The sequence below is a fragment of the Trichechus manatus genome, unplaced genomic scaffold (assembly GCF_000243295.1).
Source record: "Trichechus manatus latirostris isolate Lorelei unplaced genomic scaffold, TriManLat1.0 scaffold00044, whole genome shotgun sequence".
In the NCBI taxonomy this organism is placed as follows: domain Eukaryota; kingdom Metazoa; phylum Chordata; class Mammalia; order Sirenia; family Trichechidae; genus Trichechus; species Trichechus manatus.
This window is the reverse complement of record NW_004443980.1, coordinates 4,326,957-4,342,519: the sequence shown is the minus strand read 5'-3', so window position 1 is coordinate 4,342,519 and position 15,563 is coordinate 4,326,957. Positions and strand designations below refer to the sequence as shown.

Genomic DNA, 15,563 nt, shown 5'->3' with positions numbered 1-15,563 from the left:
TATATACCAGTGTAACTTCTTAAATCTTTAAGCTCGGTAGTATAGAGGGACCCAAGATTGGTAGAGCCATTAGACAGTGAGTCAAGAATTCAAGACAACAGACTAAACAATCACAGTTGCATAAAACTGGAAATGAAATTTAAATGTATTTATGGAGACCCTGCGTGCACATCACAAACCGCATTTAGGATTCTTCATTGAGCTTTTACACTGGCTTTGGCCTTGGAATACATGTATTTTAATAATAATATTATTGTTTTAGCTCATACCTTGTCTGTCTTTTTGTCTTGTTTTTCCAAAATAGCCATGTTGTCTTTCAGAGTTTTCACGATTTCTGCTGGATTTTTGTGTGATTTGCTAAACAAAGGCATTTTTTTTTTTTTATGTATATAAATCACTCTTCCAATATGGAATGCTAAAAACAAACAAAAACAATAAATTTAACTCCTAATGTGCTTAAATTGTTATATCAAAACACCTTATCAGTTTTTAATAACATCAATTCAGTAATTTGAAACATTAAAAGCTATCACACTAAAATGAGTTTCATCAAGTTTTATGTCAAATTAAAATACATATAAAACATTTTAAGGAAAGATATTTAAAAAATTTTAACCTGAAAGGTTTTATGCAGAGTTGAAAATTTTCCCCACAGTAAAAATACAAGGATTGTGTAAAAATAGAAAAAGGAATACTTTCAGAGTATAAGCTGAAATTAAAATTCTTACGTTGACTGGTGAGGACTGCAATGATAATAAATAATAAAATAAACCATGTAAAACTAAAGTGGGAAGAGAATCCATAAATTATAGTAAAGCAATATTTAAAAGCACGCTAACTACTCTGGGGCAATCACAAAATTGAAATGTAAAATCATTTAGAATATGCTCTTTCTCTTCAGATATTCAGCTGGCCATATCCACTGATGAAAAAGCTCCTGTATCCTCACTTCTAGCCAGCACTCTTCCAGGAGTATCGATTCTTACTGCTGAGAACATCTATTTACAAGGCGCAAAGAAAGCCAAGTCTGGCTGTCATTTCCCTAGATATACTAGAAGTGTACACATGGGGGGGGGGGATCTTGTAACTGAAGGCTCCAGTTAGTAGAGGCATATTAATTTATTTTATATTTAATAACAAAAATACTTCAAACATTACAGAAATAGGATGTAAATCCAAGGCTCCCAAAACCTAACCTCCCAGACATGACAACTATTGTCAGTTTGGAATACATTCCCCCAGAATGTTTTCTATACACATACTAATAAACATGTTTTTAAAACAAAAATAGAATCATACTAAACATAGTATTTTGCAACTCTTTTTTGCCACCCTTTACCTTTTTCGATATCATTCCATGAGTGTATATTTAGATATAATATACTTATAGTAACATAGTATTCCATTTTATAGATACATCATAATTTATTTTACTAATATCCTATTGATGAACATTTGGGTTACTTCTATTTTTTCCAATATTTTCCTAATTAACAATGATATAATTAATCAATGAAGAAAATATTGTACTCTCACAAACATGCACACAAGTTGACAACAGTACCCTAACCAGCTATTCCTGTAGGACAACCTTGGCTATGATTCTAAGTCTTATTCCTCTACATTCTACTTCCCATATCTGGTTCCTCAGGAGTTCAGCCAGATCTGTGAGCTACCTCGTATCTTTCCAATAAATTCCTTCTCTGTTTAAGGCAACCAAAGTCAGTGTTTGTTGTTTGTGTCCAAGAATTCCAACAGTAGACATATATGTTATGAAGCAAAAATCAAAATCGGTGTGAATTTTGATGATAAAACAGAAGAAATGAAAAATATTTTCTGTTTTCAATGGAAATCATGCAGCTATGCCACTATTCCCCAAGGTGGGGAGGGCATGTGTGAGGGGAACTTATCTGCTCTCAGTTAAAGGCACTCCCCAGGAAAAGTTTGATAAGCACATGAAGGCATCCCAATCAGCCTCAAAGCTGACACTGAAACGTGACAGAGCATTCAAAGACAAAACATGTGAAGATCACATTGTGATTCTCAGTGGGAGTTGGTCAGAGCCAAAAAGAGAGTGTTGGAAGAACATCATGTCTTCCCTCTTTATAAAACTCAAGAATAAAATTATGAAAATGTACTAGGCTTTTCTTTAATGATCTTTTCTTTAATATGCAGATCTAAATATACATAAATCAAAGCAGAATGCATTTTAAAAGTTTATGTAGTGGGGAGGGGGTTGGCTGAGGGGAGAAAACAGTCATTGGATAGTTGGACAGATTTCTACCTGCGTGATTTTGGATACATTATGTGACCTAAGACTCTGTATTCTTATCTGCAAAATAGGGATGACAGCATCTCCCTCTTAGGGTTGCTGTGGGGATTAAAGGTATGTACAGTGCCTTGCACAGGGCCTTGTATAATGTAGGTACTCTATCATTTTTAGCTGCTATTACTACAAAAAGTTCTATGACATATTTAATGAATTATTTCACTGGTTGTTGTTGTTGTTAGGTGCCATTGAGTTGGTTCCAACTCATAGTGACCCTATGTACAACAGAGTGAAACACTGCCTGGTCCTGAGCCAGCCTCACAATTGTTGCTTTGCTTGAGCCCATTGTTGCAGCCACTGTGTCAATCCATCTCGTTGAGGGTCTTCGTCTTTTTTAGTGACACTCAACTATTTCACCGGAGAGAAAAGCATATTAATTGAGATATGATTCTGTCTTAATTTAATTAAGAGTCCTAGATACTTCTGGATGTTTGCAGCTGTTTCTTCTTATTTTGAGTTGTGTCATGTCAGCAAATGAAGGTCCTGAAAGCTTGACTCCATTCACTAAGGTCAACTCTACTTTGAGGAGGCAGCGCTTCCCCAGTCGTATTTATGGAGTGCATTCCAACCTGAGAGGCTCATCTTCCAGCACAATGTTCCGCTGCTATTCATAAGGTTTTCAATGGCCAATTATTTTCAGAAGTAGACTGCCACGTCCTTCTTCCTAGTCTGTCTTAGTCTGGAAGCTCAGCTGAAACCTGTCTGCCATGGGTGACCCTGCTGGTATTTGAATACTGGTGGCATAGCTTCCAGCATCACAGCAGCCCCCACAGTATAACAAACTGACAGATGTGTGAAGGATTCTATGAGGAAAATATTAAATGATGCAGGAAGCATCAAAAGAAGATGGAAGGAATACACAGATCACTACACCAAAAAGAATTTGTTGATGTTCATCCATTTCAGGAGGTAGCATATGATCAGGAACCAATGGTATAGAAGGAAGAAGTCCAAGCTGCACTGAAGGCACTGGTGAAAAACAAGGCTCCAGGAACTGACGGAATATCAACTGAGATGTTTCAAGAAAGGGATGCAGTGCTGGCAGTGTGCACTCATCTATGCCAAGAAATTTGGAAGACAGCTACCTGGCCAACAACTGGAAGAGATCCATATTTATGCCTATTTCCGAGAAAAGTGATCCAACCAAATGTGGAAATTATCAAACAATATCATTAATATTACACACAAGTAAAATTTTGCTGAAGATCATTCAAAAGCTGCTGCAGCATTATATCAACAGGGAACTGCCAGAAATTCAAGCCAGATTCAGAAGAGGACATGGAACCGGGGATATCACAGCTGATGTCAGATGGATCCTGGTTGAAAGCAGAGAATACCAGAAAGATATTTACCCTGTTTATTGACTATGCAAAGGCATTCAACTATGTGGATCATAACAAATTAAGGATAACATTGTGAAGAATGGGAATTCCACAACACACAATTGTGCTAATGAGGAACCTGTACATAGGCCAACAGTCATTCGAGCAGAATGAGGGGATACTGCGTGGTTTAAAGCCAGGAAATGTGTGCATCAGGGTTGTATCCTTTCACCATATCTATTCAATCTGTATGCTGAGCAAATAATCTAAGAAGCTGGACTATATGAAGAAGAACAGGACATAAGGATTGGAGGAAGACTCATCAACTTACTGATGAAGACCAAAGACCACAGCTTTCAGTACGGATTACACCTCAACATAAAGAAAACAAAAATCCTCACAACTGGACCAATCAGCAACATCTTAATAAATGGAGAAAAGACTGAAGTTGTCAAGGATTTCATTTTACTTGGATCCATAATCAACACGCATGGAAGCAGCAGTCAAGAAATCAAAAGACGCATTGCATTGGGCAAATTTGCTGCAAAAGACCTCTATCAAGAGTTGAAAAGCAAAGATGTCATTCTGAAGACTCAGGTGAGCCTGACCCAAGCCATGGTGTTTTCAATTGCCTCATATGCATGGGAAAGCTGGACAATGAATATGGAAGACCGTCTTAGTCATCTAGTGCTGTTATAACAGAAATACCACAAGTGGATGGCTTTAACAAAGAGAAATTTATTCTCTCACAGTTTAGTAGGCTACGAAATTCATGGCGTCAGTGCCAGGGGAAGGCTTTCTCTCTCTGTCAGCTCCGAAGGAAGGTCCTTGTCATCAGTCTTCTCCTGGTCTGAGCTTCTCTGTGCAGGAACCCAGGGTCCGAAGGACATGCTCTTGTCCTGGTCCTGCTTTCTTGGTGGTATGAGGTCCCCGAACCCTCTGCTCACTTCCCTTTCCTTTTATCTCTTATAAGACAAAAGGTAGTGCAGGCCATACCCCAGGGAAACTCCTTTCACATTGGATCATGGATGTGACCTGAGCAAGGGTGTTAAGTCCCACCCTAATCCTCTTCAACATAATCCAATCTTGCCTCATTGACTACAGGCAGAGATTAGGATTTACAACATAGAGGAAAATTGTATCAATCATAAAATGGAGGACAACCACACAGTACTGGGAATCATAGCCCAGCCAAACTGATACACATATTTTTGGGGGACACAATTCAATCCATGACAAAGACTGAAGAACTAACACCTTTGAAATGTGGTATTGGCAAAGAATATTGAATATACCATGGACTGACAAAAGAACGAACAAATCTGTCTTGGAAGAGGTACAACCAGAATGCTCCTTAGAAGCAAAGATAGCAAGACTCACATACTTTGGACATGTTATCAGGCAGGATCAGTCCATGGAGAAGGACATCATGCTTGGTAAAGTGGAGGGTCAGAGAAAAAGAGGAAGACCCTCAGTGAGATGGACTGACACAGTGGCTGCAACAATGGGCTCAAGCATAACATCAATTTGAGGATGGCACAGGACCGGGCAGTGTTTTGTTCTGTTGTACGTGGGGTCGCTATGAGTTGGGACTGACTTGATAGCACCTAACAACAACAACAGATACTTCTGGATCCCTGGTGGCGCAGTAGTTAAGAGCTTGGCTGCTAACCAAAAGGTCAGCAGTTTGAATCCACCAGCTTCTCCTTGGAAACCCTATGGGGCAATTCTACTCTGTCCTATAGAGTTGCTATGAGTAGGAATCAACTCAACGGCAACGCATTTGGTTTTTGGCTTTAGATACTTCTGGCTCCTCGAGTCAATTATACTTTTTTTAAAAAAAATATTTTAAATATAAATTTACTCTTGGAATGTTTATCACTAAAACAGTGAAAGAAAAAACAGGAGGCTAAACGCATTTGTATAACTGTTCTCTTTCTCCATGTAATCGTAATATACTAAGGGAAAAATATTTATTTTAATTGTAGAAATTTCAACTAAATACTCCCTGACATCAGTATATACGGTATGCTTTTGTTCATTACATATTGCTCTCATTGTACAAATGCTAATTCTGCTGAAATTACAAATGTTTTGAGGACTTCCAGGTTAATATTGCGGTTAGCCATCATTTCTTGATTCACTGTCTCCTAACTTTTAATTTGCCTGTTGCTCAGTTTATTTATTCGTTGAACAAATAATTGGAGTATGTACTAAGCACAGGTACCTTGCTAAGTACTAGGGATAGAACCATGAACAAGAAAAGCACAATCCCTGATCTTTGGAACTTAGTAAATGAGAAAGCAAACATTTTAAGTGCAATAGGAGCACATAACAGGGGGATGTAACATACAGTATAGTGCCTCTTGATACAGTATTCCTTTGTAAATTCACTATTTCCAAATTTCAAATGTGCCTATTTACTATTAAAAACGGTACAATAAAGTTAGTTTAATGAGGGTTTGAAATTTCATAGGATCATTATTCTTCAATTCTGGGACACATATTTTGAGGGAAATGAAATCAAAGCCCATACTCTCAAACTATGCAGTTCCAGCTCTCCGATCTCCTGCAAATTAAGGTGGAACTCCCCTGCCTGCCCCAGTTCTCCTCAACCATGGCCAGATCCACCCCAACCCCAGACCAAACACCTTCCCTATCAGCCTTAACCTAGGGGCTGCCCTTGTTAACGTGGATGGATTTAGAGGACATTATGCTGAGTGAAATAAGTCAATCACAAAAGGATGAACATTGTGTGAGACCACTACTATAAAGTAACAACAAAAGGTTTACACACAGGAAAAAAAGAAAAAATATTCTTTGATGGTAACCAGGGATGGGAGGGGTAGGGAGGAAAACTACCAATTAGAAGACATGAGTTAATATTGGTGAAGGCAAAGGCAGCACATTATATGCGGGAAATCAGTACAACATGACCAAGGCAAAAGAGGACACTGAGAGGAACATAAGAATAAAGACAACTACAGTAACTACCATAGCTTCAATAATCCTGCAGCAATAGTATTAACAAACAATAATTTACAAAATGACAAACAGGTAGATAGGTATGCCAAGAAGTGTCGGAGGGTGTACGGGAATACACACACTGGCAAATCTAAGTTTGGTGGTGGATATTTCTACATACATGATTGTAGGTGTGGCTCATACAGGGCACACAAAGGGTTAAGTCAGGGAAACCTCTTAGACATAACCATAACCTCACGGGATGAAGTTCCTAGGCTAAAAAATAAAGGATCATGAACTCCGGAGACATCTATGTCAACTAGCACAACACAGAACATAAAGTCAATGTTCTGCATCCTACTTTGGTGAGTAGCATCTGGGGTCTTAAAAGCTCACAAGTGGACGTTTAAGATACAACTATTGGTCTCTTCCCATCTGGAGCGAGGGAGCGTGAAGGAGACCAAAGACTCAAGGGAGCAATTAGTCCAAAGGACTAATGGACCACATGAACCACAGCCTACACAACCCTGAGACCAAAAGAACTAGATGATGCCCAGCTACCACTACTGACCACTCTGACGGGGATCACAACAGAGGGTCCTGGACAGAATAGGGGAAAATCATAGATCAAAAAAATCAAATTCATAAAAACAACGAGGCTTGCTGGTCTGACAAGAGACTGGAGGAATCCCCGAGACTATGGCCCTAAGACACCCTTCTGACTTGGAAAAGAAGCCATTCCTGGAGACCACCTCCCAGCCAAACAATAGACAAGCACATAAGATAAACAGTAACACCCAAGAGGAACAAACTCCTTAGAACAATCAATTATAAGATGAGGAGGCAAGAAGGGTTAGATAATTAGGATGAAAGAAAATGGAGAAACCAGGGTGGAAATGGGGAGAGTGCTGACACATTATGGGCAATGAAACCTATGTCATGAAACACTTTATGTACAAACTATAGAATGGGAAACTAATTTACTCTGTAAACTTTCACCTAAAGCACACATACACACAACAAAAGCAAAACAAAAAAACCCTGATAACTGTAATCAAAGTGTCATATTTCACTGAAATTCACAAACAGCAATTCTTTACAACAGCATTATCAGGGGAAACTCAATTCATTTTTTTATTCACTCTTTTCTGTAAGCACATAAATATTTACACAGAACAATCTTCAAATTTTGGTTAGACACTGATTTTGGTATTAATGCAAGGTGTAGTTATAGTGTGAAATATTATCTATTTCATAGCCACAGTTAGCCCGTCTATGAACCATCAATCTATAAAAATATTAACACGGAGAGTAGAGATGAAAGTGATTTAGATGAAATATCCCTTATCCTACAGACTTGTAGGGTTGATTCAGTTTTTCTGGCTGGATAAGTTAATGTTCCCTTTCATTCTTCCAAAATTGGAAGCGACTGGATGAGTTTCTGCCAGAAATTAAAGACATATGAGTCACAAAATTAGGAAGCATATTGTCTCATTTATAAGCAGTTAAGATTTCATTTTAAATCAATTATTTTAATTACTAATCAGTAATAAGTATGACCATAATTAATAGGCATGTTTATATAGTTTAAATTGATTTTTCCTTGCTAAGGGAATATCAGCTAAATGTTACCTTTAAGTAACATTATAAATACATATGTATGTGTACATGTAAAACAGACATACATATCTCACATATGGAAAACTGTCCAAACTACGCCACCTTCATTCATTCAAAAAATATCTATTAAGCATCTATCATATGCCATTTAGAAGAGCCCTGGTGGTGCAGTGGTGAAGTGCTCAGCTGCTAACAGAAAGGTTGGCGGTTTAAACCGACCCAGTGGCTCTGCAGAAGACCTGGCAATCTGCTTCTGTAAGGATTACAGCCTAGAAAACCCTATGAGGCAGTTCTGCTGTGTCACATGGAGTGATATGAGTCAAAAATGAACTCGACCTCACCCAACCACAACAACATATGCCATTTAGAACTACTCAAAATCATTAAGTTTTTAAAACATGTGAAGTAGAATGAAGGAAGTATTTCTTGATCTAAATACTAGATACTTGATCTACCACGAAAATCCTCTCAGATAAGTGTAACCTGCATATTGTTTACTTTGTTACTCATTATTTCATTACATATGTTTATTGCATTACTAACTTTTTAATTTTATATGTTAGCACTTTCGAAAAACTTTTAGGGCCAGTGTAATTAAACTTAATTGGGATAAACCTACGCTGTGAGTTTTTCAAATAGACCACATTTTCTCAAACAGGTCTTACTACACAAAAATAAATACATACTTCTTCTGAGTTAAAGTTGACACCTGACTTCAGAATGTCCCTCATACTCAAGTCACCTTGTGTGTATACTGCCCCTTTCATCTCCTCCCTCAGGATTACACCAAGCTACAGCATGGTCTTTTCTTTTTCTCTTAATAGTTAGGCCTATTCTGTACATGTTTACTTCATTCACTTGTCACATTTCCTGCAATTCCATGTCAGGCCATCTCTTTCTCACAGTGAAAAATGTGTGTCCCTAAGCTCCTTTCCTTTGTTGGATACCTTGTAAAAATTACTCAGTTCCAATTTTGTGAACCAAAGAAAGAGAGTTTAATCCTCAGTCATTAACTTTTTTTTTTTTTTTTTTAGGTACCTAGTATTTGCCAATGCAAACAGTTAAGTGCTCCACTACTAGCCAAAAAGCTGGCAGTATGAACCTACCCAGGGGCGCCTCAAAAGACAGGCCTGGTGATCTGCTTCCAAAAGGTCACAGCCTTGAAAACCCTACCGAGCGGTTCTATTATGCACACATGGGAGTTGCCAGGAGTTAGAATCTACTTGACAGCAACTAACAACAACAATGTACCAGAGGGCTTGAAAACCCTATGGAGTTGCAGTTCTATCCTGCACACGTGTCCCTGAGTCAGTATCAACTTGATGACAATTGGTTAGGTTTTATATTCCAGACACTGGGCTAGATCTCAGGAATGGCTGATAAGCATAAAAGCAATGGCTAGAAATACTCTGTCATAAGAAAAAGAAAAATCACAGATTTAATGTGAGATTAGATCTCATACACAGTGCAATCAACCTTGGAAGCTCTTGAAAGTACCTAGAAATCCTATTTACAAGTATCCTTCCCATTACCCATCTACTTCTTACTAAACTTACTTTTCTTCAACCATGGATATTCAGGATAAATAAAAACAATTTCTTATTCAACATAATTCCTTTTATATTTAGTTTCATCACTAGAATTATTTCCAAATATTTTTTAAAGTGGTGGTGTTTTTTCTATTATGTAAGTAAAATATATTCTTAGGCTATAATAAAAACCAAACCACCACTCATTAAATTGTTTCCTGGGTTAAAATCGGTTCCAAATTCCCAACAACTCACTTACAAAGCAACTTCTGAAATACAACATAGTTGTAAATTGAGGATGACTGTTTCTTTATTTCCATAGCTGCATTCTCATGGACCGCGATTGTGCCATCACTAAGGTAACACCAGTGAATTAGTAGTTTAAAACAAAAATTATTCTGAAGACTGTGAAGATGTATGCAAATTTTCTATCAGTCCAAGAAGGAATGGATGTGGGAAATTCTGTAAAGAAGTGAAAATTGTTTTGTGATATTATTTCTATTGTATTATTCTATTACTTTTGACTTCAAGTGCAAGATACTGGTCCACACTTAAAGAACAATTAAAAAAAAAATACAAAAAAAAAAAAAACCTTAAAAGGTGGGAAAAAAAAGATACTGGTCCAAAAAAGGTTTCCACAGGCCAGCTGAGTTTCTTCTTATGCATAGGCCAACAGACTAAAAAAAAACCCCACAAAATCTACAAAACAAAACCTGTTCTACAGGCTTCTGTACACACACAGAGGAAATATTAAAGAAAGTACAGCCATTTTATGTCTAGGGTACAAACCCTTTTAACATGTTTACTGACACTCTGCTGAAGTTTTCATTTCAGCTAAGTTGTTCTGTCTTAAAGGACTCACTTGAATCAACAACAAAGGACCATATTTCCTGAAAGTGGCAGAGACTGGATTAGAAACTTTGCTTAGTGTGGTGCATCTTTATGCAATGACTCAATTTAGCACCAACAATATATACTTCCTTCCTCCCACAGAAGAATGACAACATGCCTTTGATCCATGCCTTTAAAAAGATATATAAAGTTAGCATACAAAATCTATGTTAAGATTGTACAAATAGAAGTTTTATTAGAATATAAATAGCTATTTTAAGATTTTCTTTTTCTTTTCTCTGCTTCATTGCCTTATATACACATATACATCTGGTCATAATAGTTCTTCAATAGAACAACAGTATATGTGATAGCAATAAGAACAAAATAACTGCTTTATTTTTTAACTTAGAAATCCATATGTATCATTTTGTGTCTAATGATAAAAGTGTCTAATTTTTATTTTCGTTACAGAACTTTAAAATAATCAGGTGTCACTAGATCTAACAGAAGCACTTAACATTTAAATTATATAACCTTTTAATTAATGGTATCATTCGTATTTTTATTTTAATTATGAGGGAATGCTGTCAGTTTGTAATAATTTATAATACAAACATCATAATGATAATTTTACATTTACTCACAATAGTCAGAAAGAGATAACTTTTGCGTTTTCACGCAGTTGAAAGAGAAACATGAAAAACGGTACACTGCCATTATTTTATTTTTGGAAACTCTTTGTAAATAAAAACCCATGTCCACACTAAGATATCCCATGGACACAGAATGGCTGGCAATGTTCCAGTGCCTCAGGCAACAGAAAAGTATTGTTTTGTAGTTGTTTTTCAAACCTCTCCTAGTAACAGGAGTTCACCATGCACAAAGCAACAAGGCTAAAGACATGGTTTAAACTGAACATATAAGCAACAACTGTAAAGTCTCAACTGAAACTAAAGTTTACCATATTAATTCCATTTATATGAAGTGATACAGAAAACCTGGCTGATACTCACCAAAGGTTACAGAAACACCCAGGCTTGTCTAAGCGACAGAAAGCAGACACATAGTGAGGTGCTGAAGACAGCTCTCTCTTGGCTTCTAAGCGCTTGAGGTGAAGCAGCCTTTATCTTCCATTTAACAGAGGTTGCCTCCTATTACCAAAGCATGGCAGAGACCTTCCACAATCTGTCTGGACTTTCTGTGCCTCTCTTTGAAGAAACAGTTACCTCCGGAAAACTGTTAGCAGAAAATGATCACTCGAACACTCACACAGAGCAGCTGTAAATTTCCACTCTCTTTGCTTGCTCTCAGATTCCAAGCCTTGCTTGTCTCTTCATCTGTCACAGGCAGTTCTGTTTCTGGTCAAACGAGCTTGCCTCTGCGTTCTCCTTCTCCCTCTCTAACACACTCTTTTGGACACATACAACACAGTCACATAGTCAGCCTGCCTCCCTCTTTTTCTTTCTCCTTCCAATCGTGCAACGTCACAAGAATGTGTGTACAGCCATTAAGCTGAGGCAAAATTAAATCTCGGGCCAAAAAAAAAAAAATCTAGAAATAAACAGAATTTTTTTCTCACCACTCTTTCCCCTTAAGTCCTATGCTTGTTCATGCCTGGGGTTTGTCAGCTGAGTAAACTGGCCTGACCATCTTGTTTGAAAATGTAAACAAAGGTTTCTAACAAAGTTGTGTTGATCATAACATTCATTTGCTAATATGTGAGCTCCTCAGGGAGGTTGCTATTCCCAATCATAATAAGAATGTGGAGCAAGTAAATACTCAAGTATTATGAATTTAATCTTGATATTTAAAAAGCAATGAAGATTCTTAGAGTATTCATAAACACTGTAATTCTGTAAGAACCTAACATATTTTTTAATATAGTATACTTTCAAACTTAGAACCAACATTTGTAATTATAAAAGGTATACAAAAATATTGACACCAAAAATATTAAAGTACCTTATATCATTTATATGCAAACCAAATGTAATTATTTCATTTGAAAGGAAGTTTTTTTTTTTTTCCCCTAAGCATTACTGGTCAGGGTGCACAATATCTCTTCAATGAGAATTAAAGAGGCTAAAGGCTATAAAAACATTATTTTTTCATTACTATTAAACACATATAACTATGGGATAATATATCTTATAATTATTGATCTCTCGGCAAAGTTTGGGGGTAGAAAGCTGAGTGGGATGGCTGCTGACAGGCTTAGATGGCACTTGCAGGATTCTTTGGAATTAAGAGGAAACCCTGGTGGTGTAGTGGTTAAGAGCTATGGCTGCTAACCAAAACGTCGGCAGTCTGAATCCACCAGGTGCTCCTTGGAAACTCTATGGGGCTGTCCTACAGGGTCGCTATGAGTCAGAATCAACTTAACAGCAACAGGTTTTTTGTTTTGTTTTTTTTTGGAATTAGGAGGCAATGTACTTAGTCTGGAAGGAGCCCTAGTGGCACAGTGGTTAAAGTGATCAACTGCTAACTGAAAGGTCAGTGGTTCGAAACCACCAGCAGCTCTGAGGGAGAAAGGTGTGGCAGTCTGCTTCCATAGAGATTTACAGCCTGGGAAACCCCATGGGGTCGCTGTGAGTCAGAATTGACCCAATGGCAGCGGGTTGGGTTTTGGTTTGGTACCTAGCCTGGAGCCCTGGTAGCGCAGTGGTTAAGAGCTCAGCTGCTAACCAAAAGGTTGGCAGTTCTAATCTACTAGCTGCTCCTTGGAAACCCTATGGGGCAGTTCTAATCTGTGCTATAGGGTCACTATGAGTTGGAATCAACTCGATGGCCAACAGGTTTGGTTTTGGTTTTAGGAGTCTCTAGCCTAAGGAGCCCTGGTGGCACAGTGGTTAAGCGCTTGGCTGCTAACACAAAGGTCTGCGGTTCGAACCTACCAGCAGCTCCATGGGAGAAAGATGTGGCAGTCTGCTCCCAGAAAGGTTACAGCCTTGGAAACCGGTGGTCACCTCTTAAGACCAAGAAAAACAGGTATCAAAGGTCAAATACTAGTCTTCTGTTTATTCCTTCAATTAGCAGTTTTTTGAAAATCAGAGTTTTAACTTTCACCAAAGAAGATATATAAATGGCCAATAAGCGCATGAAAAGATGCTCAATGTCATTACCCATTGCCGACTAGCAATTATGACTCAGTGACCTTACAGGACAGAGTAGAACTGCCCCCATAGGGTTTCCAAAGCTGTAATCTTTATGGAAGCAGCCTGCCATTTCTTTCTCCCGCAGAGTGGCTGGTGGGTTCGAACAGCCGACCTTTTGGAGCCTTTAACCCCTGCGCCACCAGGGCTCCTTTCAATGTCATTAGGGAAATGCAAATCAAAACCACAGTGAGGTATCACATCACCTCCATGAGGATGGCTATTATCAGAAAAATGAAAAATAACAAGTGATGGCGAGGATGTGGAGAAACTGGACCCTTCATCCATTGTTGGTGAGATTTATAAATGGTGCAGCTGCTGTGGAAAACAGTTTGGCAGTTTTTCAAAAAGTTAAACACAGAATTACCATATGCTTAACATTAAAAACTTGTATCAGGAAGGAAGACAGGCCTTACACCAATGACCTCAGTTTCCACCTGAAGAAACTAGAAAAAAGAAGAGTAAATGAACCCAAAACAAGCAGAAAAGAAACAATAAAGAGAAAAAAAGATCAATGAAAATTGAAACAGAAAAACCATAGAAAAATCAACAAAACAAAAGGTTTCTTTGAAAAAAAATCAATAAAATTGATAGACCTCTAGCAAGACTGACAAAGGGAAAAAGAAAGACATAAACTACCAATATCATAAATGAAACAAACCATAAAAGAGCTTTCAGAAAATACAGATGAATATTTAATCTCTGGGTAGAGAAGACAGAGTGAAGCTTTTTCAAACCAGACCCAATTAAGAATAATGCACTGAATTTGGTTGTGCCTATTCTTTTAAATGAGTTTCAAGAAACCAGGACAATCGTCTTACAGAATCTTTTGAGAACGTTTTTGTGCTGCCCTCCAGTGTGTTTCTCTAGCCTCTGTATTTCCCATAAACAGGAAGTTAGATCTACAGGCATGAAAAAATAAAGTTAAACATTTTGGGCAAGACAATTTCAAATGTGATGCTGTGTAGTTCAAAGAGCATTACATTAGGAGGCAATACTGTCTTGTCCTACTGTTAGTGATCTAAGGCTGATGACTGAGTTAGGGAGATGACAGCACTTTTCTTTATTGAAAAGCACTTTTCTTTTTTGACTAGCTAATCAGGTGTAGGGTAATATTTCATCAACATGCAAATACAAAGTTTTCTATCAACCTTTTCTCTAGTGATTTTAGTATCCATCGATGATTCTTGTCTAAACCAATCAGCTCGTCAGGAGTTGCAAACTGGTGATTTTCTATTTTTCTTCCTGCATGTCTTGACTGGCATTCTTTTGCAGAGAAGAGCTTCTTCTCGACTATAGTTCTTATTGAAAAGGTATGATAAAGGTTTGATTCTCTCCCTTTACCAATTTTGAGAATAAGAAGCTGGTAATAATCACTCCCAATGGTGGTAAATGAGAGATTTGCTCCCACCCTGGGGGGCAGAGGAAGGTAGGTCTTTCTCTTTTTTGAATATTATTATTATAAGTTCATAAATTTTTATATAGTCAGTGTGTTTCACTAATTACAGACATTATTCTTTTTGATGCTGTCCTAGCCTGGGTTCCCCAGAAAGCAGGGTTTTAAGCAGAAGGCTTATGGGATATTACCTTAATAAGAAATCCAATCACAAGCAGCAGGAGTGAAGGAAAAGGGAAGTAAAGGAAAGGGGTAGGAAAAGACAATATGACAATGCATTATCAAGGGGCCACCTGCTTAATCTGTTGGACTGCACCTCCTAGAAGTCATATAAACTGCATCTCATGACCATCCCTAAGGGCAGGGAGAGGAAGAATTTATCCACTAGCTCCCAACCTCCCATTGCTCAAAGTCCTG

The 15,563-nt window shown here is 37.7% G+C and overlaps 1 protein-coding gene across 1 annotated transcript in view; it reads right to left on the bottom strand.

Moving 5' to 3' along the window:
• Positions 1-12,211, bottom strand: part of CAB39L (calcium binding protein 39 like) — a 109,558-nt gene extending 97,347 nt beyond the window's left edge. The window contains exons 1-2 of the mRNA XM_023731550.1: positions 11,612-12,211; positions 270-415 (exon numbers count right to left, since the gene is read on the bottom strand). Of these exons, the coding sequence (XP_023587318.1) occupies positions 270-371 (102 nt within the window). The 5' untranslated portion in view covers positions 372-415; positions 11,612-12,211. The remainder of the gene's footprint in view (positions 1-269; positions 416-11,611) is intronic.
• Positions 12,212-15,563: the final 3,352 nt, after the last annotated feature.